General features: G+C 34.7%; 2 protein-coding genes across 8 annotated transcripts in view; both read right to left on the bottom strand.

The window, feature by feature from the left end:
* Bap170 (Brahma associated protein 170kD) overlaps positions 1–10,504 on the bottom strand; it is a 278,139-nt gene extending 267,635 nt beyond the window's left edge. For 4 of the 5 annotated variants that reach the window (XR_012758142.1, XR_012758143.1, XM_075378239.1 and 1 more), the window contains exons 1-2: positions 9,843–10,503; positions 3,699–3,792 (exon numbers count right to left, since the gene is read on the bottom strand). Coding sequence is in view for 3 of the 5 variants with exons in the window: in XM_075378239.1 (XP_075234354.1) it covers positions 3,699–3,792; positions 9,843–9,934 (186 nt within the window). In the remaining 2 variants the exon portion in view is untranslated. Of the gene's footprint in view, positions 1–3,698; positions 3,793–9,842 lie in introns of all 5 variants that reach the window. The other variant, XM_075378240.1, reaches the window with a different exon arrangement.
* Positions 10,505–13,377: 2,873 nt separating this feature from the next.
* Positions 13,378–23,981, bottom strand: part of LOC142332109 (uncharacterized) — a 251,992-nt gene continuing 241,388 nt past the window's right edge. For all 3 annotated transcript variants that reach the window (XR_012758157.1, XR_012758156.1, XR_012758155.1), the window contains one exon: positions 13,378–13,655. The gene's annotated coding sequence lies outside the window, so the exon portion shown is untranslated. The remainder of the gene's footprint in view (positions 13,656–23,981) is intronic.

Here is a 23,981-nt window from a genome sequence, read left to right on the forward strand (position 1 = left end):
CCCCGCTTCTTAAAAAGATCGACCTCGCTATAACATTTTACTTCTAACGTAACGGGTTTTCCGTTCTTGTTTCGGTTATGAAACGTATACGTTTTATAAAAATGATAAAAAAAAATAAATAAAAGCGGTATAATTGTCGATACGGGGTAAATGATGAAAAACAATCAGAGGATAAAATAATTGGAGAATGTATACCCGTAAATACTGCAGAGTAGAAAACCAAATACCGGGGAAAACATTTTTATCTGTTCCTGCGAGATAGAAATAATAAAAAACCGATCATCTGGCTTCTACGATTTCCTTTAGTTAATTGCAGAGTTCTCGCTCACAACAATCTTCAAACGCAGAGCGCATCGACGGAAGACTACCTACTTTTTCAGAAAAGAAAAAATAGATTTCAAAAATGTTGAAATATATAACCGAAATAAAATAATTGTTACGGTCTGCGAAACGATAGCAAGCCCTCTCAAAACAACAGTTCCATTACATGTAAGCGCTTATCAGAAAGTAACATCTGAAATCTACCGGTGAATTACCGTTCAACATTATTCATCGGCAAACTGAAATTCCACTACACCCTATTTCAATTTGGAATCGAATTGGTACCGGCATCACCAGGAATTCAGCCGTTAAAGGCGAGGTCTGAAGAACGACTGCTAAATGTGTGTAGATTTAAATTATCTGAAAACAATAAAATGTCAACAGCATTTTAATAAACGTGTATCCCAAAATCATTGAGGCTACAGAATATTTTGGTCTCTGTTTCTCTTAAAGGTAAATTGAACATTTTTAAGACGCTACTACTGTATATTGTAATGATCGACAGAATGTCTATTTATTTCCAATCTGTACAAAAGACTACATCAAACTAAACCGTGGTTTCCGGTTGGACAGACCCTGATTAAATTAAAATCTATGATTTAGTCACTTTTTATTTAATCTACGATCGCATCTGAATTTAAATATATATATGATATAACACAAATATAATTAAAATAATTGATAATCTGCAAGATATATTAATACCGATACTGATATTGATTGAGAAAGTGGACGTATGACAGATAAAAAGCAAATTCTGAGAAATTTAAAGAAAAGACTCATAGAAAAGAACTAATTGCACCTTTTTTGTTTTTCAATTACAGATAAATATATGCATATATCTGAAAGAACAACCTTCCTGTTGTCATTAAAACTTCAAGAATGGACCGGCCAATCAAAAAAAAAAAAAATAATCCTACTCTACACGATACTGTTAAGTAAACATCAGAATCGGCGACTCATGACTGCTGAAGAGGTACCTTCTGCTATATTCGTTTCTTTTTTTTTCTAAATAAGATATCCAGAAGGAAAATTATGAAAATTAATTTTATCAAAACCCGGTGTAAGACCGCATATTTAATAATGTATTAAGAAAAGTATGAATCATTGTACGACAGTAGAACAACTTCAAGAGATATGTATTAAGCTTAAATAAAAGAAGTTACACGTCAAATTCAAATTTGCTGAGACAGAATAGAAGTTCTGAATGATATCAAAAGTACATTGCGTTAGGAATAGCAGGAAGAACGAACACAGTGGCTTTATGATGGTTTTCCCTCTATCGGTAAAGTTTTCTTTTCCTACGAAAGAAAAGTAGCACCTACGATTTTGATATAGAAAATGTTTATTTTATTTTTCTGCACAACATTCCAAATACCTTAAGGTCAAGATAAAGCAGGACCTCGCTACATCCTGCTGACTAAAAATGACGAGTATATAATTTAGACAAGACTTCCGTAAAGCGAATTTAATTAAAGCTCATATAAAAAATAAAATTGAAACCTTCCAGAAGGAATCTAACCAAATAGTTTACGTAATTTGGCTGTATACATCCACATGCCACATGATTATGGGTACAATTAAGGGTTTTCATTAAGTAATTATAAATCTGTTCTCAGGTGGCCATCATCATTTGGAGGGAAAGAAATGAGTTTATTTATTTATTCATTTACAGTCGGTTACTATAACAATTAAAACCGAGATAACGAATAAAACTCCATATCCAGACCAGAATTCAAATGGAGAACATTCCAGATGAATGATGGAAACATATTTAAGCTCATCGATGGAAAATCATGAACAAGTCATTAATTGTTACCATTTATCCAAGGTAAAGACACCTCGACCTCTCATTAATAGGATAAATGCCCATCACTTGGACAAGGGGTGGAAATTTCAGAGTTCATCCGTAGTCTATCATCCCTAACGCATTACCCACAATTTTTTCTAATCTTTTCTTCTGGCTGTTTATCAGTTTTGGTCACTGACCAGACTCGACAGTAGCTATGCTAACAATGGCAGTAATCTGACATTATTTATCGCTAATGCGACTGTGATAATGAACTATCTACAAATTCTTGTTTCCTACTTAGCGATTGTAGAAAATCTAAATCCAGGGCGTGTCACAGTAAAACAATTTCACAATTAAAAAGCTTTTCAGAATAAAAAGAAGGACGCTTTTGTATATAGATTATGCTAATATTCATCGTGACTTATTAACATTAACATATTTAAAGATAAAAAAAAATTTGAAAAAGTAAGTTTACAACACGGGAATCTTTTAACGAATTAAAAATAAACTACAGTATTCTCTACCGTGCTTTATTCAAGAAAAAAAATTGTAACACGTTATTCTAGAAAAATGTAACGATAAATTAAATAAGCTTATCACAATCACATGAGTTTTAGCACGTGTGAGCTTAAAAATAAAAAATCAATCGATGGATCTGACCCAACCAAAGCAATGAATTTTCTCCTTCCATTGAATAATTACCGATCGGTATAAAATACATAAATATTCATTAAAAATAAAAACGGGAAAATTTAGAAGAAAAAATTAACAACAGATGATAAAGCATCATTTAACCCGTACAAAAGTATTCCCCTAATAAAAAAAATCAGTTCGACTTTAATCCATTAAGCTTACATTTTGAATAACATTATCAGTACATGATAATAACAGATAATAGAATTTTAATACTTTTGAAATATATCTATTTATTAACTACTGGCGACTTACTTGACATAATTTCAAAAAGTAAATTAATAATAATAATAATAATTTAAACAACACTATGAAATATAAGTCCAATAATAATAATTTTGTTTGATTAATGTTTGTAACTAATTTTTCTGAATTTTCACATGAAAATACTTTGAATACCAGAATGACTTCAGAGTACCTACCGTTAACTTATAGTAATGCAATACCAAGCAACAATCACATAAAACATGAAAAATATTTTTTCATCATTTATGAAAGAAATAATAAAGATACATAGAAAATCTTATTGTGGAATCACCAGACTAACTTCCTTCTTGTAAAAAGAAAGAGAAAGACTATCCAAGTTTGTTTAAAAAAACAAATCAAACTTGGCTTAACTCAATCACCCCGATACCAAAAAAGTTCTTCCGACAAACACTCAAAACAAAACTTTCATTTTAGATAATATTCTATTATCAAACAAATTATATAATTATTACTTAAAAAGAATCAACGACTATAATTATATAATAATAAAAACAAGTCGATTAGATAAGAACAAACATTCTTATCGCTTCAAACAACTATACGTAATGAAATTAACAGAAATTATATTACACTGACCGATCGTAAAAAGAAAGATTAAAATAACTAAATGAATGATGCATCATACCTTAAGCCAACCACCTCTTCCAGTAACCAAGACGTACAACAGATACAAATCGATTTCATATCCATTAATTTTTGGTGGCCTTTTAATTGGTGTCCTGGAACAAAACAAAATCGAAAGTCATTTCAAATTTTATGTAATCAAGTTATTTAATCAAATTTAAAATATAAAAAGACAGAGCAGGTTAAACAAGAGTTATAGAATAACAAATTAATCTAAATGTGGAAAATTACATGTCAACAATTAGCGAGTAACACTGCCACTTGAATTTTACCTTCAAAGATATCACTGTTCATTTCTTGTTTATGTTCGCCGCATTTCAAACCCTATAAAATTATCATACTGCATTCCTCTACAAAATCTTAAAGTTTACATAATGAACAGAATCGCAAAAAAAAACCATTAATCCTTAAATAATGATGTATATTTAAAGCGTTTAGAATTAGAGTTTAACAAGATTTCACAATAAATAACAGTACGCGGAAACAAAGCCAATTATACTAATCCAAAACTAATTAAACAACAATTAATGTCTCATTGCTTTAAAATGAAGCTGACAAACCTTTAATAGATATCAACAGTTACGATTTACAAATTATGACTGTGAACTGTAGAACTTTGATGGTATCAAACACAACTGTGTTTAAGGTATGAAAAAGGATTAGTAAATTTGATTTTGCAAAGAATTATATAAAATAAGATAAATAAGGTTATATTAAAAAGAAAAGAAGTATAATACATTACACATATTTGAGGATGTAGTGTGTGTAATAAGTTTGTTGAGACTAAGAAATCGACATGCAGTCAAATGACATTTAAAAACCTAATTACAAATTGAAACAGAACTAAGGTCGGATATTAAAAGTAAACAGTTAGCTTTTTCAGTTAAGACAAATTATGCAGAGGGACAAATGTTGTTTTTAATTATTTTTTGATAAAGCGATAGAAAAGTGCATAACGCACAGTATATTTGTAATTTGCAATCTAAGGCTTTTAATTATCATCGTGACAATCTTTTTTTCAAATATTAATGAATTCCTAAAAAATAATAATAAAATTTTGATAATCTTCTGACACTCAACTAATTGACAAGTGCCAAATTTTAGATAATGTAAAGAAATTCAAACCACAATTGAAGTCAAACAGACATGCACAACTATCATCATGAGATTCAATGGAATCCTTGAAACAGAAAACTTGAAAAACTACAATTTGTAAATTATCAGTTACATTACTCAAAAAATTAACTCCAGCGGAAGTCTTGTTAAATGGGATTAGGTTAGATGCTATCATTCCCTACAAAATTCTGGAGACGAGCAAGTAATTGTCCTGAACAATTTTTCTTGAGGCTAGACAATGAAAAATTATTAATTGGTAATAACCTACATACAATCAGAAAAAAAGGTCCTGAATCTCTTAAGGAATTCTGGGTGAAATAGTTCAAGCTAGGGAGATCATGTTTAGATTTCCTCTGGATGAAGTTATTTGTCTCATACCAAGCGGTCAATTGTTAATCTGAGGATAAAAAATCCTTCTTGCATCCACCTGCTTTTCTCATCCTTTATCTACCTTAGAGGACACCAGAAACTTGTAGCGTAGTGTATCCCCAGTACGATCTGGTGAAGGGAGCTACCTTTTACAGATTCCAAAACTCTATCTGGCAGTTACACGGTAAGCTCGATGTCTGAAATGCTTATTGAATGAAGTCGAGCCTAATTATAAATCTATCTGATAAATTATCTATGACATCGCATAGTACAACAATCATCATCTAAAAACCGAGAAGAATAAATATAATTACAAATTAATCGAATCCATTATTCTTTACGATAAGTAGATTATCAATCTGTTTACTTTATTCACTGAACAATGAGAAATGAAAGAAAAAAAAATTTTAAACAGATGCACAATAAATAATTCATATTTAAATTCCAAATTTTAGAACAATTAAATCTAGTAAATTCTCACTACGACTACAAAAAAAATAATACTTACACTTAACACTAACAGTTTTGTCTTAAAAGTTATCCTGCACAGTTATTTTGCAGGTAGCCTTCCACTTTTTGCACATCTTTCCCCCTTTGATACTACAGAAGTAGTGTTTAGTTGCATTAGTGAAATAGCGCTGAAGTTGTTGGCCATCAAGTATGGCACCTTGGTAGTATCTTATAAAAGCTGGCAGGTAGTCATTTCTTTTATCATGATTTGATGGGATGGCGGGTCTACCGGTCAAAAGATCAAGAAAATCTACTCTTCAAGGAATCACACTAAAAGCTAAACTAGTCATTTTTCAGATAAAACCAGGTTCCGTGAACAATTCCAGAAATATTAAATACAACAGGTTAATGAAAATCATATTTTTAAAATAAATATAATTTAATTTGATAAATGGCAAATACGGCCTAATTCTCTAATGAAACAATAATAATAACCTTTTCTTATAACTTTATCTGTAATATCCCAGTTAAACAGGAAAGTTGACATATTTATATAGAAACCAAGAATCAGCAGTAACTCACAAAATTGAATGGGACCGACTACTGAGCTATTATTTTTACAATAAATTGATATTATTATTACAAAGCTACAATGTATTAGTTACTTATGTGATAAAAAAATAATTTTCCCTAATCCGTCAGAAATAAATTCATTAACACGGGTATTTTATTCGTGACAACTATTTTCATGCATAAGCAACACTAAATTATTAGACAACAGCATTTATTCTTGTAAATTTGTTCAGTTTATATTTATTAATGGCTGTCAAGTGAAATCTAACAAAAACAAATAAAATATAAAAATAACAATGTAGAAGCCACACTGCTAAAGGAAAAGAAATGAATGATATAAATATAAACAAAATATATAAAATAAAACAGAATTTATATCCCGTATGCTGAATGACAAACAATTTGACATGACACAGTAACACTGTAAATCAATTAATTATAAGAAAAATAATTTAAACCCAAAATATATGACTTAACAAAATGCAAAAAAAAGAAAGAATTCTGCTTTAAATCTTTAACGAAATAATATGGCAGTTAAATACGTAAAATGAAACCTAAGATGTCATAGTAGTTTATTAATAAAAAAATCCACAGAAATTAGTTAACTTTGTATCAAACCTTATTATAAAAGAGTTGACAAACAAAATCTTAAGGTACTGAAATATTACTTTCAGCCTAAAATAACTATCAACAATGTTTCTGAAATGAAGAAGACAAAATATTAAATCAAACTTTTGGTGTCTAGCATAACTCAATTACACCAATTATACTACCTAGCTTTTATTTTTACAACTGATGTACGCATAGTGAATGTAATGTAGCTTGTACAGTAACTTATACGTAAGTTACATTACGCTAAGCTATGTAATATAACTTCTATAGTAAACTGCATTCAACACTTTTCTTACATTCGACTTAACTCGTTAATAAAAATTCTTATTTTCATCAAATTCATTACGCTATAAAAATATAAATTAATATAACATAAAATATAAAACAAATAATAAATTTCAATTTTATAATATAAATATACAATATAAAACATGATATGCCAATAACTTTGCATAAAATACAGTATTTTTTTCCTATAAACAAAACCAACCTCTGTATCAGTACACAAGTAAAAGCTAATCTATATATATATTTTTTTTTATTTTTAAATAACAACCACCAGAACTAAGTAACAGAAAAATCTAAAAAAAAAGAAGAAAATCTAATGCCAATAGTCAACTTTTGCAGGAGTCCGCATCAGCAGTAGGAACAACATATTTCTATATCAAACAACAAAAAAAATAAAAAGTAAAAAATTTATAAAACACACTAATAACCACAAAATTTGTAATAACACATCACTGCCATTATTGGAATGAGACTCCACTGATTACTGTCATTCCAGTAATGACAGCGGTGTTGTGCTGTTAGTATAAATTTTGCGGTTATCGGTGTTTACATTTTCTAAATTAAAAAAATTTTTTTTTTATTTGTTTGATGTAATTATATAATTATGTACCGATTGATGATAAGTATAACTTATATTTTTAAGTTTTTCCGTTAGCCCAATGGGCTGATCTAGTGGTTAACCCGTCATTGCAAATCAGACGATTTCAAAGTCAAGAGTTCTACGGTTCAAATCCTAGTAAAGGCAGTTACTTTTACACAGATTTGAATACTAGATCATGGAAACTGGTGTTCTTTGATGGTTGGGTTTAAATTAAACATACATCTGAGGAACGGTTGACCTGACACTGTACAAGACTACACTTCATTTACATTCATACATATCATCCTCTGAAGTAATATCTTACGGTGGTTCCATAGGCTAAACAGAAAAAAGGTTTTTCTCTTAGTGTGTTATTGGTTAAGTTGTTATTTCTTGAATTTAATAAGCACAGTGATCAATATATTGACAAACTATTTGAATTTTCAAAAAGTTATTTATAATATATATATATACACATATATGTATAATATAGTTTTATACATCGTAAATACATATACAGTTAATTAATAGAGAAATCTACCTAACAAGAATGACATAATATTTATTATAATTTTATTAAAAATCTAAACTGTTATATTAAGGCAATTCATATTAATTTTTATTCCCAACCAAAACAAAAACGCTAAAGATATTGTGTTTTATACAGAAATACAAAAATTTTGCGATTACTATTTCTTAATCTACCATTAACAAACTAGTAGACAGGAAAACAGAAAAGATGCACATCCAAATTTAAACAGAAACATGTAATTTGTAACAAGTTGCTTCTCTACATTTTTGCTAAATTTACTATACATATTCATGTGTAAACAAATTTTTAAAAAAAGTTAAAAATAAAAAAACAAGTACAAATTATAAATAAATAAAAGTTTTTTTAAAAATAATTTAGCCTAACCTTGTTGTACAATTTTTTTCTTTTTTTAAAACCCCAATATTTTTTTTATAATATAACCTAAAGTAAGGGATTGCTAACAATTTTTTTTTTTTAAAAACTCCAAACAGTTCTTAAAAAAAAAAGCTTTAAATAACTGGCAATGTAGCTTAAGGACTCAAAATAACAAAGCTTAGATCAATCATCACTTCATTTAAATATTCAAGAAAACAAAACCATTGAAACATCCTCTCAAATGATGGATGACAGGTAGCAATGTATTTTCAAAATAAGTGTAAACAAACAATAGGCTAAAATTTTAAGATTTAATTATAAGATTAAAAGGTAGTAATTTCCAGTTATTTAATTCGATTGAGAAATTTAAAGAAACCAATTCGAAGTTTATGTTTGTAGTCGACAGAGGTTTTATAAAATGTTTATCTAAAACAATAAAAGAACAGAAATATTTATTTCAAAACAATAGAATATTTCTAACTGCATTCTACGCCTAATAATTATATAAAGCAGATTAAAGCAAATTTATTTCTTAAATAATAAAAGGCAAAAGCATTCAAAAGCTTAAAAGTTTTAACCTGGACAAAAAATAATGTTTTGTTTCCCTAAAAACTTATACTTAAAGTAATGTGGCAGACAATATATTGCTTAAATATAAAGAATTCTTATAACAAGACCAACCCCCTTAGATTAAGTTTAAAGTTTTTTACAATTAAAATTTTGGTTTTAATTACAAAAATATTTTACATTAATAACTAGTGCGGCATACACAATGCACGTTGGATACTCGTAAACAGTTAGGATGTTTAAGGCAGTAAACAAACAACAAAAATATCACAAATAGTTTCTATTAAAAAATGATTATGGATGTTTACAATAAAAATCAATACAGTAAATGATATACAACTTACGAATATCACAAGTACAATAATTTCAAAATAATATTAACCATTAAAGTACACTAATAACAAAAACACCTAGCCATACCTTAAAAATTAATAAAATATGATATAAATTTCAAAAGAGGTAAGAAATTTTTATTTATTAATGCCCATTTCAATCGAATGACACTGAAACGATACGTAAAATACATACGAATGAAAAAAATCGTTGTCTACAGTTAGAGATCACATAAGTAAACCGAAAATGTTACTACTTCACCAAATACAGTACATGTTAAGTTACACTTAAATCATATTTAATTTACGAGTAAAGGTACAGGGGAACCAAAATAAAGTGATAATACTCACCCACGAGTCTCGTGGAAATGCTGAAGATCTTTTAAAAATGCATCCCGCTCCCTATCATACGTTGCAGGGTCTTTGTCCAGTATTTTGGCCATTGCGAAGCACAAAACACTGCAGCTCACGACTCCACACGTGTTCTACCGATATATTCACCCATTGAAACGCCTGATACGCGGGACGCGAACATAGAAAACACTGTAATCGCCACTGAAAGATAGCAGTTCAGCTCCAACCGACCAAGAGTATTGTTCTTACTAGTCCCGCACAAGCATAAGTAGGTTGCCTCATCCAAATCCCTGTGCACGATCGACAACTTTAACGACGAAATTAATGTAAACTAAACGAACGCACTCATTTCTGTTTTCTAAACAATACTTAGAAAAATTTAGCAATAACATTACACCCAAAAACACATTCTCCATCAACATATAGGCCCCTTACAAATGAGCTATTTTTAATACGTGTGACACCAAGCTGGGAGTAACACACCAATATTCAAAATGGCGTCGTTAAAGCGCAATTTCAATCGAACAAATCAAATAAGGAAAACGGTTTTATTCTTTAAAATTTATAAATTTTCACGAATATTACACCAATATTTATTTATTAACCACATTACTGTTAAAACTAAAAAAATTATACGCTGTAATAGACAACCGTACAACATTTCAACATTGATGTTCTTAATAATTCCTTTAGTTCATTTTTTATTCGCACGTTCTCACATGAAGAGCAGCACTATACAGTTGTATGGCCTCACCAATCAAAATACTGTAATTTCGGCGTGCCTAAAATATTCGTCAATAAATGGTAAAATATGATGAGTTGCAGTTTCCCTCATTTTTTACGTTGACCGCTACATCGCTCTAGTCTGAACATTTTCTGTACTTTGAGAATTTTTACGTAGTAAACTTATACTATAAAAATATTTTTAGTTCTTTGGAATTATTTTTTATTATAAAAATAACTGTTATAACAATTCTGTATTGGAGTTATGTTTAATTATGGTTTTAAAAAATAAATTGAAATAAAAGTTAACAGTTTAGTTTTTTAGCAAAGGGTGTAAATAAATTTAAAAAATCAGAACCGTTTTCTATCAACAAAGAATAATCTTTTTATAAGTTTTAAACAGCAAACGTGGATGTTAACAAATGTATAATATATTTTAATAAATATCTTAATCGCTTAAAATCTATAATTTTTGTCGAAGTTCAATCATATTTACTTATATATATGTAAGAGTTATCGAATTATCTGTTTCTTCATCAGCGGTATCCAGAAGACATTATTAGAGTATCGGAATTATAAACAAAGTTCTATAATTTTGTGTAAATTAACATAGAAAACCTATTAGGGTTGTTAATTTACAGTTTTGTTTTTGTATTATCAATTTTTATATGACGTAAAAAATTATAGAAATGTTACCCCCTACCAATAAAGTAGTTTATATAATGGAAGAGTTAAGGAATATCACAATTAGGTTTCATCTGTAATGAAACCTAATCTTTCCTAGATTTTTTCTTAGTTAGAGATATTTTGAGATGATAAAGCCGTGTGAAAGATCCTTGCTGGAATTGAACTAAGGAACTCAGTCGAATGAAAAATAAGCACGCTCTCTCTTAAGGTAACATGTTTAAAACTATGCCAACATTAGCCACAATGTTAACAATGTTACCCCCACCATTTTAAGATTACTATCAACAAAACTTCCCGTGACTATCATATCATCCCCACCAACGTTTTCCAAATACAATATGTTATTTAATCATCGTATAAGTATTTACTCAATGAATCTATATTTTTAAGAATTTAAGTACGTAACTCGGTTTGTTCTTAATTATGTATTTTAAGTGTTTAATTCTAGTCTATTATATTTCTTTTTTTTAAATTGTAAATTATTGTCTATCTTTAGTGATTTTTGGAATAAAGTAACAAGTAAAATATGTTTTTCATTGTATCCATGTGTAACATAACCGTATGTATTAAAATATGAACCGTGAATGAACATTCCATTTATTAACATTCACTTTGACAGTTTTTTCCTAGACTGGAAACAAGAACAGAAAAACAAAATTACTTCCAGATTATATTTTTCCTCTTGCTTTTATAGAACTAGACGAAGATAGATAAGAGCTTGTTCTCCAGCTTTTACAATTTGTAGCAAGTATCATTCTTCATCAGATCACAATCCTTCCTACATCAGCTAATATTACAATCATCATGTTCTTCGGTTTTTCCTCAGTAACTTCTCAACACACAACTGCTCTACGACATTTTCCTTTTTAATTTAACATTCATATTTTCTCTTCCGTTTACTTTAAGACTGTCATTTCTGACATGTTGAAACTTATTTAACAGGACAAAAACTAATTTTGAAAAGACTTGTACAATTATATCGAGATCAATTAAAAAAGAAGTTTAATAACACCTCAAAGACTTTACATAAAATAGTAGTCTAAAAATCTTCTGTGGAGATGTTTTTAAAATAATTTAATTTTAATAAATAGTAACAAAAATACTATTTATTACTCATTCTTTTTGTGTCTTATTAATACCTTAACACATTTCTGAATTTTTAAATTTATCAGTTTTATTACGTCTTTATGAGGCACTCAAATAATTTGATAAAAAACTAAATATCATTAAACCGTTGAACAGTGAAATGTGTGAAAATTATTAAATACTGACTCGTTTTCAAAATACTGGAAATTTTTCTTCTATAGGACCTTTCACAGTTAATTAGCGTTATCTTCTTCCAGTCAGGTTAATAGTCCTGTAGTTAACTGTCATTCAGAAAACCACTTAAATATTTATAATCAAATACATTTGTTTATATTGTGTTTATTTGATAATATGATGTTTTTATAAAAATTTGTGTACTTATTAATTTCATGTGATTCAAGTGCATTGAGATCTTGTTTTATATATATGAAAAATAAGAAATGCCATAGATTAAATACATTATTCATTTACATGCTTAAACAGTTTCTTAACTTTCTTATGGCATGCAACATTACAAACAGCACCAGTGTCAACTCACTGAAAAAGGTACTGCCGCCAAAAGATATTTATGGATTAACTTAGTTTGTGAAAAAAACAATGTCATTATTGTATTATTTTCATCTAAGAGCCTTGAATTTCTTATAAATTCAGTTTGTTACTAATATTAGAATAAATATATTTTTTATAAAAGAATGTGATATAATTTGGACTGATATAGCTCAGCAGTACTAAGAATAACAAAAATTTTCAAAGGTTCAAGCTGTTCTATCACATTAAGCGACTCACATGATTTATAGTGTCAATAAGATTTTTCAGTTGCAAATTTGCATTAAATAATAAAATTGAGAGATAAACATTTGAATTATTGATATTTTATTTAAAACGTTATGTTTAATTGGTTTTGCATATTCTTGAATCTTTCCAACACAAACTGAGTCATTTCATATAGCAGATTAATTTATTATGAAAGCAATACAACATCAAATTTCAAAACATTCTTTTATTCAAAAAGATTATTTTATTATAAAATCATGTACTATTTAATACATACATGAAGCGGGTTAGCAGAGTAGTTTTAATTTATGTTATGATATTAAAATACAGCTTACAGCTATAAAGTATAAAGTAACACAGTTACTTTTATACGGATTTGAATATTAGATTGTGGATACCGGTGTTCTTTGGTGGTTGGGTTTCAATTAACCACACATCTCAGGACCAGTCAACCTGAGACTGTACAAGACTTCACTTCATTTATATTCACACATATCCTCACTCTCTCTCTGAAGTAATACCGTACGGTGGTTGTGGAGGCTAAAACAAAGAAAGAGAAGAAAAAAATATGTGAACACCACAAGACTTCCTTGTTCGCATGTTAAACTATATATATTTTTTATTACATTTTTTTTCTTATTGAATTGTTATTTATTATATTTTTTTTTTAAATCATAGGTTAATAATTATTAATATATTGGTTTATTAATCAATATATTTAAACTAAACAAAAAAAGAGATGAATTCTGATTCAAACCGATGTGCCTTCCCCTTGTAAGACCAAATATTTCATTAATTAAAATTTTATTTGGCTATAACTCTGGAACTGATGAAAATAAGTAACACTTATGATATATTGCTGAAAAGCTCTCAATAAGGGCTTATTACTGCAATAAAGAAAAAGTAAAAAATCCAAATTTTTTGATTTTTGGCTTTTTTGGATACTTTCGATTCAGTCGATTGCAGTCAAAAGGGGAGGTGCACAACTAGATGTTACAGCAGTTCTAAATCCATAATTTCAACATTCTATAGCTAATTGTTTTTGAGCTATGCGAGATACGTACATACAGATATCACACCAAAACTAATCAAAATAGATTCAGGGATGGTCAAAATGGATATTTCTGTTGAAATCTGAAAACCAGAATTTTTCGCGATTACAATACTTCCTTGTACAAACTAAAACTAACAGTGAAGGAACTGAAACTACCTACTCGAAATAGGTTAATGGAGTTCGACACACAACGGACAAAAGATAACAATAAATAACATAACACAAATGAAAAAAGAACATAAAATAAATCAAAATAGTAGGATAACTAACTAAAAGAATAACTATAACTAACAACCAACAAACTAAACATAACAGAAACAAGATAACCCCAGGCGGACCCCTAAATCCCTTTGGCAATTCTCTCTTTTGCCAAGTAAATTATAAAATTTTCTACTATCATCCATTCAACCTTTTGTTTTTTTTTTTAACTTCCTTCCCCTCAAGGCTCGACCCTTGATCCCATATAACATGGCCTTGAGGGTGCCAGTTACTTCTACTCCCCTGGGAGGCCATGCCAGACATGCTGTTTCTGACAGCACCCCCCAGCGGCTGGGTCTCGGTCTTTTAATAAGCATCTGCCTCTATTCCAAGGTCCCAGACCAGGTCTTGATCTTTTTTTTCCCCACCTAAGAACACCAGGAGACCCATTCAGTCATTGAAGCTGGACGCCGGAGCATCCCACTCTTCCTGAACGGGGCAGTCCTCCCCGCCATAACTCTAACACCCCCTCACCGATCATCCACTTCTTCCAGGGTCTTCTTTCGGATGAAGTTCCGTATTACCTTACTGACTAGTGACCAATCCACTCACTATGAAGCATTCCCTTCACTATATTATCTCTCTTTTTTCCTGTTTAGCCTCCGGTAACTACCGTTAGATAATTCTTCAGAGGATGAATGAGGATGATATGTATGAGTGTAAATGAAGTGTAGTCTTGTACATTCTCAGTTCGACCGTTCCTGAGATGTGTGGTTAATTGAAACCCAACCACCAAAGAACACCGGTATCCATGATCTAGTATTCAAATCAGTGTAAAAATAACTGGCTTTACTAGGACTTGAACGCTGTAACTCTCGACTTTCCAAATCAGCTGATTTGGGAAGACGCGTTAACCACTAGACCAACCCGATGGGTTTCCACTATATTATCTGCAGTAACCTCTCCCAACCGCATCCGCATTATCATCCTGTCTTCCTCCCACCTTGGGCACTGGAAGAAAGTATGTTCTGTGGTATCCTGCCCTCCATAATATTGACAGCTTTCAGATGACTGTCTCCCCCTGCCGCATAAGTAGCTATTAAATGTACCATACCCCGATAAAAATTGAGTTAGCTCAAACATGAGTTCCCCGTGCTCTTGTCTGAGCCAAGGCCTGATATCTGGTATTAACTTCTTCGTCCAGAGACCTAGCTTTGATCCAGTCCATCTCTTCTGTCAGCACTCTGTCGTCTCCTTCCTGGCCATGCTGTCTGTTATCCCTTCTCTTCTTCGCACCCGTTCTTCCACCAAGAGCTACATAGGGAGGAGCGAGGCAATCACCAGAACTGCCTATGTAGAGACCGTTTGGTAATCTCTAGCAACGCCGATTGCCGGTCGGCGCTGCAGCCCTACAAGCCTCCGAACGGCCACTTTTGTGCTAAACGTCCTCCTCCACACTGGCACGGCATACTAGGAGATGGACCGAGCCACCGCCGCTAGCATCCTCCTCTCTTTGATGAGCTCGGCCTGCTAACCTTGCTCATGAGCCTTGAGACAGTCGACACTGTTCTATCTGCCTTGTCGACTGATATGATCTTGAAAGCCTCTCCGGCTGTCAAGCTAAACCCCCCAGGTATTTGACTCTACTGACCAGCTCGATAGCAACCCCCTTACCTGTAGCCTGATGGGGGAGAGTCACCTTCTCCCGGCCATCACCAGCAGCTTCATTTTCTCTGCAGCGAGGCTAAGGCCGCGGTCCGCCAACCATCTGTTGAACAATAGAATGGCCCGTTCACCTTTCCTGATTATCTCTCTTCTGTTCTGGCGACTAATACCATGGAGACGTCATCGGCAAAACCGGTAACCGAAACTTCCTCAGGATACCGCAACCTGAGGACGCCATCATATGCTAGGTTCCACAGGATCGGTCCAATTACCGAACCCTGCAGGACACTGCGCTCCGTACTGGTCGTAACCTTCTTACCCTCTGCATGACCAACTGCATGATCCTCCTGTCAATAAAATACTCCTGAAGGACTCGCACCAGATACGTGCTAATATATCTCCGAATCAACTCATCCATGATGTACCGGAACGGCAGTGAATTGAATGCATTCTTGACATCTAACGTCACCTCTGCCGGAATGCACCTTGTCCTCCAAAAACCCGCTGCGGCCTCATCAACAATCCTCATCACCCTAGCTATGGCATCCTCCGTTGTCCGCCCTCTCCTGAATCCATATTGACATTCGCTAAGGCCTCCCTTCCGTTATCCGCCAACTGCCTCTCGAAGAGTTTGCTTAGGCAAAGAGGCCGGTAACCGACTGGCCACCCTGGCCTCCTTCAATTCTAGTGACAAACAACCATCCAGGAGTATTCGGTTGAAGGGCGCCAGCACTTGTTCCACAGTAACTTCCACCGTTGCAGCCACAACCTCGTTAGTAACCCGGTCGAGGCAGAGACTCTTTTTAGTTTTCAGCCTTCCTGCCCCTGTTGCAGCTCGCCCATTATGAATATAAGGATATCCACTGCAGCTATGTCTCTATAGATGGGCAGGTCACCTCTAAGGAACAAAACATCAATTTGATTCCTAAGAACCTCCTCGGCAAGATCGGGTAACGCCCTACCAAATCTACCAGTTAGGAAGGCGTCACCCCATACATCGTCCTCCAACCTGTCCAGGAGCTCTCTCCACTTCCTCTTCTTACTGTCTAGTATTTCACTCTTGTAAGCGCTCCTTTTTTTAGCCAGCTTCTTTCTGCATGAGAGGATGTCCTCACAACACCTCCTTCTCCTGCCCCGCTGTAGCTGACGCCTGGCCCTAATACAGCGCCTTGTCCTCTCCGCCAGCCAAGCAGTTCACAAATATACATTCTCTCTTTGCGGACTTCTATTGTCCAGCGCCTCTTCTCTTGCCTGATACCACCTTTGTCAGGTAGCTGGGGGAGACGTTTTCCAGATGACCAATGCGCTCTTTCACCAACTTCTTAAGCCTAGCTAGCCGCTGTTGTCTATCGCCACGCTACAAGACCCACTGTCTCCAATCTCAAACCAAACAAAGAAATGGTTGCTCAACAACTCCTCTTCAGTGAGCATCTTCCACTTCCACGACCCCTCTGCCAACCTCGGCGAGACAAACGTGACGCCCACAAACAAGCATCCATTTACCCTCACCAGGGTAGGCGCTGTCCCATTATTGAGCACCACAAAACCCAACTCGGCTATATGCTCTTCCAGAATCCGCCCTCTGTGGTCCGTGACTTGTCCTTCCCATGTCACGTTCTTTGCATTAAGATCACCACCCACCCACGAATACATCCTTTCGAAGAGGGTGAATCACACCGGCCAGATCCTCCAAGTATTTTTCATAATCATCCAGACCAGAGTTAGCCGAAATATAAACAGAAAAGACACAACGTCTGGAAGCTAAACCCATATGAATCCATTTCTCTCACCGGTGGTTAGGATCGGCACACCGCTCCCATAAACCGCCGCACTCCTCAGCCCATCCACTGTCCATCGTCTTCCTTCACCTTCCTCAAATTAGGCTCAGACTAACAAAAGGTCTGCTCCCTTCTGCCTTCCCAATTCCAGGGGCGCGTCATGTGATGCCGCGCTCCTGGGTTTAACTACAGAACTCTAGGCATTTCTCTTACCGCAAAGGACGCTATCAATCCGATGCCCAGTTCCACCACACCTCAAACATTTCGGCATCACCTTACACCCTTTGGTCTGGTGCTCTTCCTCACCACAGTTATGACATAAGGTCGACCTGTCGAGGTCACTGCATCTGGCCGCCATGTGCCCCACCTCGAAGCACTTATAGCACCGTGGCTCCTCCGTACTCAGAGACATTCTGGAGTAGATCCATCCCACGCGAATTCTTCTCCTGACCGCTAACGCCGTCGCCAACACTGCTGACATCTCGACTGTGGGTCTCTTCTTCGTGCCACCAAAGGCCGAGCGTAAGGAGTTTACCCTCATATCCTCCACTTTTCCATTTTCGCCAATGACTGCACAGATGGAGTTTAGAAACTCCACTTCTGTCACTTCCTCCTCAAGATCCTTAACGATAATGAGGCTTCTCCTACGCGAGCCACTTGTGATACTCACATCCTCTAGTTTACTTCTTCTTTACTGACAGCTTCTTCTTTATTGACCGTCACTTTCATATGTAAGGACTCCCCACCACCTCTCCTGATGGACAGTATGTCCCTAATCTCTTCCTTGGTCAAACCAATTTTGACTTTTTTGAGGAGGTCCGCATACGTAGCCCCTTCCTTCTTAATCACAAGTGTATTGGTGGGCTCCGTCGGCTGCTGCGGCCGTTTACCCCTGACCACCTCCTGATAACCACGTCCGGGACTTTATCGTCTGGCACACCCTCCTCTATCTGTGACAACAGCTCTCTGTTGACGGCTCTCGTAGTTTGTGTGGCCGCAGCCTTCAACGATTCATCCCTACTGCGTACCTCTATAAGACTGGAATGCGATAATGCGTACAGCTCTTTCATGACAATTTTCATATCCTTCACTCTTTCACCGACCAGAACCGCACATTCCTTAATTTCTTTTTTGGTGTTTATGTACCGGCGACAAAATTCTACCGATCTGGTAATGGCCTCCAGAAGATGGTCCATATCCGTCCCTTCTGTGAGATCCCCTTCACTGCTAGTTTTAACGATCTCCACCTTCCTCCTCAACACTGTATCTTCAGTGTTTACTATTAGATCCATCATACTGGACGCCGGCGTCGACCTAGGCGACCCAGCTGTCTTTTGACTTCGTCGAGAAGGAAACTCAGACTCCATTTTTGCTTCTTCTGGCGAACTCGATTTTGACAACTTAATATAAAATAAAATAAATTCAATATACTTCACTTCAAATCGCTTACAATTAATTACAAAAATAGCTTTACCGACAAAGCTATAAAAGTCAAGCTGTGAAAGCACCTGTTTTCAGTTATCAGTAATCAAATTAAAATTAAATTACCTCTAACTACACTATGTTATGAACTCATAGTTCAACATTATCAACGTAGATTACAAATTCCAAGTCTTAGACTTGGAATTTGTCTAAGACAAGACTTGAATTCCAAGTCTAAGACTTGGACTCAAAGAGTCTTTTTTTTAAGTCTTTTTTTCTAAGACTTAGACTCACCCTCATAACTAAACACACACATAATGGCACCAAACAAGTTCAAACCTTATTGCCTAATGTTAATAAAGCAATACAACAAAAAAAAAAAACGCTATAAAAAAAGGTTGTCCGTAATCCAAAATCTTCAAAACTTTAAAACACGACCAATAATAAACCATCGTATTTGCTAAACGTCCAGTCTAATAGGGAAAAAACCACCAAAACCAATCCAAAAACAGAATCAAAACCTCGGAGCGATAAAGATACATCCTCTTCCTACAAGAACTCCCTCTCAACTTATCCATTCGGCCCGACTCATCCGGTTGATACGGAGATCAAGTGCCGACCCAATAATATCTAGTCAACATATGATCTCCGTGCGCATCAATTCGTACTTTGAACACTGATAAAAGACATGGTACACATCGTCCAATTGTTCGCAGTGTAGACAAATGCCCGAGTCCACCAGGCCGAACTTCTGAAGTCTGTCCTGAAAATCGCCATGACCAGAAAAAAACTGCATCACATATTTATTAGGGTGTACCCAAGAGACGTCCCGCAAACCTACAACATTTGGAATAAGATCATGCGTGTGGTGTCCATCCTCTGCCTCATCCCACCTAGGCTGCCATAAGGCGTTACCATGTTCTATTTTCTGAATTTTTCCTGAAGTCAGCTCTCCTGACTTTTTGGTAACATAACGCTCAGTCAGATCTATCGGTTTCACGCTTGCGATCACCACGATTGCTACCCGTACAATCGTACGATAACCACGTTACCGTTAATAACATTGATAGACAAAAAAAAAAAAATGTAATGTTTCTCTAAGTGTGATACCGTTGATTGAATTGCATTTATTCGTACTTTACAGATCTGTAAATACAATTTTTCTATCGCCCGTAGTTTTAAATAAATTACGCTTCAAAAAAAAAATTAAGAAAAAATATAATTAAAATCTGTAAAATGTATAATTGTGCACGGCCATACCTGTGTTAGAATGATTTCGCTGATGCTTTTCTTTTATAAACAGCCCCAGGCACATCCCAAATTAATGCCCAACAGTAATCGGCTAGCATGTTAGTATTCCATTTCTCTTTATAGCGGCTTTCCATCACTGAAATGTCTTGCTGGAAATATTCACCGTGTCGTCACTTACATCTCCAAGGTTGTTCGGGAAACAATCCAGATGTGAGTGGAGGAAATGTGTTTTCAAATACATATTACATCCTGTATAAAGTAAGAAGTTGATTAACAATATCGTGGTAATTGTCGGATTTTTGTTTACCGAGAAAAGTTTTGCAAACGTCTTTAAATGAAGCCCAAGCTGCACTTTCTACATTATTTAACGAGTTAAATACATCGTCTTTGACCTACTCTCTTATTTACGAACCAACAAATATTCCTTCTTTAATTTTTCCTTCACTTACATTCGGAAATTTCTTCCTGATGTACAAAAATTCGGGACTATCCTTCTTCATTGCTTTAATAAAATGTTTCATTAGTCCTAACGTGATATGGAGAGGGGGTAAAAATATTTTTTGGACTTCAACTAAAGGGCTCGTGAATAATATTTTTCCCGTTTGGAGTTAAGTTGTCTCGTTTCTTCCACTGTTTGGTTACATAATGTTTATCCCTCATCGCAAAGAAAACACATGGACTTTATATACCCTAACTGCACGCCTAACAAAATAGCTGTAACTTTCAAATCACCACACATGTTCCAGCTATATTTTTTGTAACTTACTTTTTCAAGAACGTCTTTCATCACATCGTATGTCTGTTCCAAATTAATTCCATAAGCGATCGGTATCGAAAGATATTTGTTACCGTTGTGTATTGAAACACTTTTAAATTATACTTGGACGAATTTTTGAAAAGGCGCTGGTCCTCAGGTTTATGGACTTGTCCTAAGTGTAACATAAGCCCATCAATATTTATGCAATAAACCAAATTATTTTGATCAGTAAAGTATTAAGAAAGTTATTTTTGTCGGCTTCGAAAGCCCGAAAGTTTTGAATTTTTTTTAAAGTAAATTCCAATCTTGCAGTCTTGATCCTTACAGTTCAGCTTGATTCTTTGATAAATTTAAATCCCTAACCGAGTCATTAAATTCACCTTGTGATATAAGATGTCGCTTATTGGAAGATAATTCAAAATCAAAATCATTGTTGTCTTCTTCAGTAGTGCCTAATGTTTCATCGCTGCTTTCGAAACATACATTCACAGGTTGCTCAGGCACTGGAATAATTTCTCTGCGAGGTACAGGCCTGATTGCAGATTGCAATGAAGGATATTTTACAGTATGTTTAGATTTTTTAGAAATTCCAGACGTACTTGTTAAACAAAATTAACAGTCGGTTACATGATCCTTTGGTTCACGCTAAACCATAGGTACACCAAATAGCAAAGCCTTCCGTGTACCTTTCATCCATCCTCTTAAATAAACAGAAAAATTAGCGCATACTATATGAGGAGCCAACGTCTTCTCCTGATCAACAATTTTACACTTAAAGTATAAATGATATGCTTTTTTAATAAAAAGTGTAATGGTTTTTCTATATGATTTTACGGTAAACTCATATAACAAAAGGCATCCACATCATTTCGAGGCATTATGACAATGCACTGTTAACAAACGTAAGACGGCAATAAGACTGAACAAAATTAATTCATTCCTAAATCCAGTGCTTAATGCAAACAACACAGCTGTGTCTTCAGCTTCATGTTTTGACCTGCACAGACATGATTAATCTTGTCCATGAAGGTTCACTTTTCAGTATTAGTTATGATGTCATAATATGTGACTATCATATGATTTATTTCTTTGTCAAGTATTGTTTATTTATAACTTACAAATTACGTTAACTAAGTTAAACAATAAAAAATGAGCTCACAAAATACAATATAGGAGTTTAAAATGATAACTATACGTTGAAAAATGAAAAAAAATTCTTTAATTAAAATTTAAAATTTTTTCAAAAGTGGTGGATGATAGAAAGATTCTGAGTTCATATTAGTTTTCAGCATCAAAAACCCGATTAAAATCATCTATCGCATGTTAGGAAACAAAAATTATGTTTATCAGAGTAATATAAAGCGTTAAGCCCTTAATAATACCTCTGGATAGCTTTTAAATTTTAGCCTACCCGCCCATATGGGCGACGCATATAGCATAATAGCCTCGCAGACGCCCTTATACAGGATGCTCATGGTTTTGAAATTTAAACCCCAATCGGGATTGACCACACGTCGAATACCAAAGAAGGCACTTCTTCGCGACGTATTGAAGGTGATTCTTAAGTGACAATTTCTCATCGAGAAAGACCCCGAGGGTCTTTTGAGTCTGAACATATCTAATTCGTTGACCTGACATCGAAATGCGTATCTGCCGCCTCACAACCAAACGGCCTTTGTGGAGCATCATAATGCCCGGAGCATCTTCTCCGGACTGAACGTCCGGAGACGTTCAGTCTTATATTGATGACCCGACCGTTCGAGCAACCTGCAAGCCTGGGTGGCACAAAGTTCTACTCTACCCGCGAGCCTCTCTCGACCATCAGGAGCCCATCGTCTGCATAGGCCACGATGGGACATCCACTGGGCAATCTCAGCCGCAGAAGAGAGTCAAACTCCACCACCCTTAGCGAAGAACCCAGCACCCTGCCCCGGAGACAACCCTTGGACCAGTGTTTTGCTTATTTCATAACTGCCCTCGCGAAGGAGCACATCTCGGTGACTGAAATTACTTTGCAACTCGCTTTCAGTGCAATCTCTGTTTTGAAGTTGAAAAATAGCAAAGGGTCACCTCAGGTTGTTACACGCCCCTGAAATATCCAGGAAAATACCCAGGACATATTGCTCGCGACTGGTACCGCACTCATCACTCGGAGTATAACTGAGACGAATGAAGCCGGGCAAGGCAAGTACCCGTACGATATGAAGGCAGTACCCGTACGACCTCGCGGCAGAACTGTGGCGATCATGCTACTGGATCGATGCTAGGTGGCTGTCACAGTTCTTTAAAAATCACCGAGAAAAGCCAGGCCAACTGACTGACAACGAAGCCTGTTTTAAAAAAAAATTGCAATCCCGCCGACTGCTACAACTACTGGCCTATTCGTTTAGTTCAACCACACGATGAAGATCCTAAGCTTTTTCTTGATCTTCTGTTCCGTGACGTTTGGCCGACCAAAAAACAGTGTGGCGATTGTCTGGGGGTGCGGAACAATCGACATAATTCATGCCGCACGTCTACTCATTGAAAAACAATGCGAGAAGCAGAAGCCAGTGCATCTGGCTTGACTTGTCTTGGAGAAAGCGTTTGACCTAGTGCCGCACGACATTATCTGGATAGTGCTGCGACAGCAAGGCATCTCTGAAATACTCGTGAAGGTTGTGAGGTTGCTCTATACCTCGCCAATAAGCTATGTACAAGCCGCCGCCAGCAAGACTGCTGATTTTCGTATTACTGTCGGC

This window comes from Lycorma delicatula, chromosome 11 (assembly GCF_047948215.1).
Source record: "Lycorma delicatula isolate Av1 chromosome 11, ASM4794821v1, whole genome shotgun sequence".
In the NCBI taxonomy this organism is placed as follows: domain Eukaryota; kingdom Metazoa; phylum Arthropoda; class Insecta; order Hemiptera; family Fulgoridae; genus Lycorma; species Lycorma delicatula.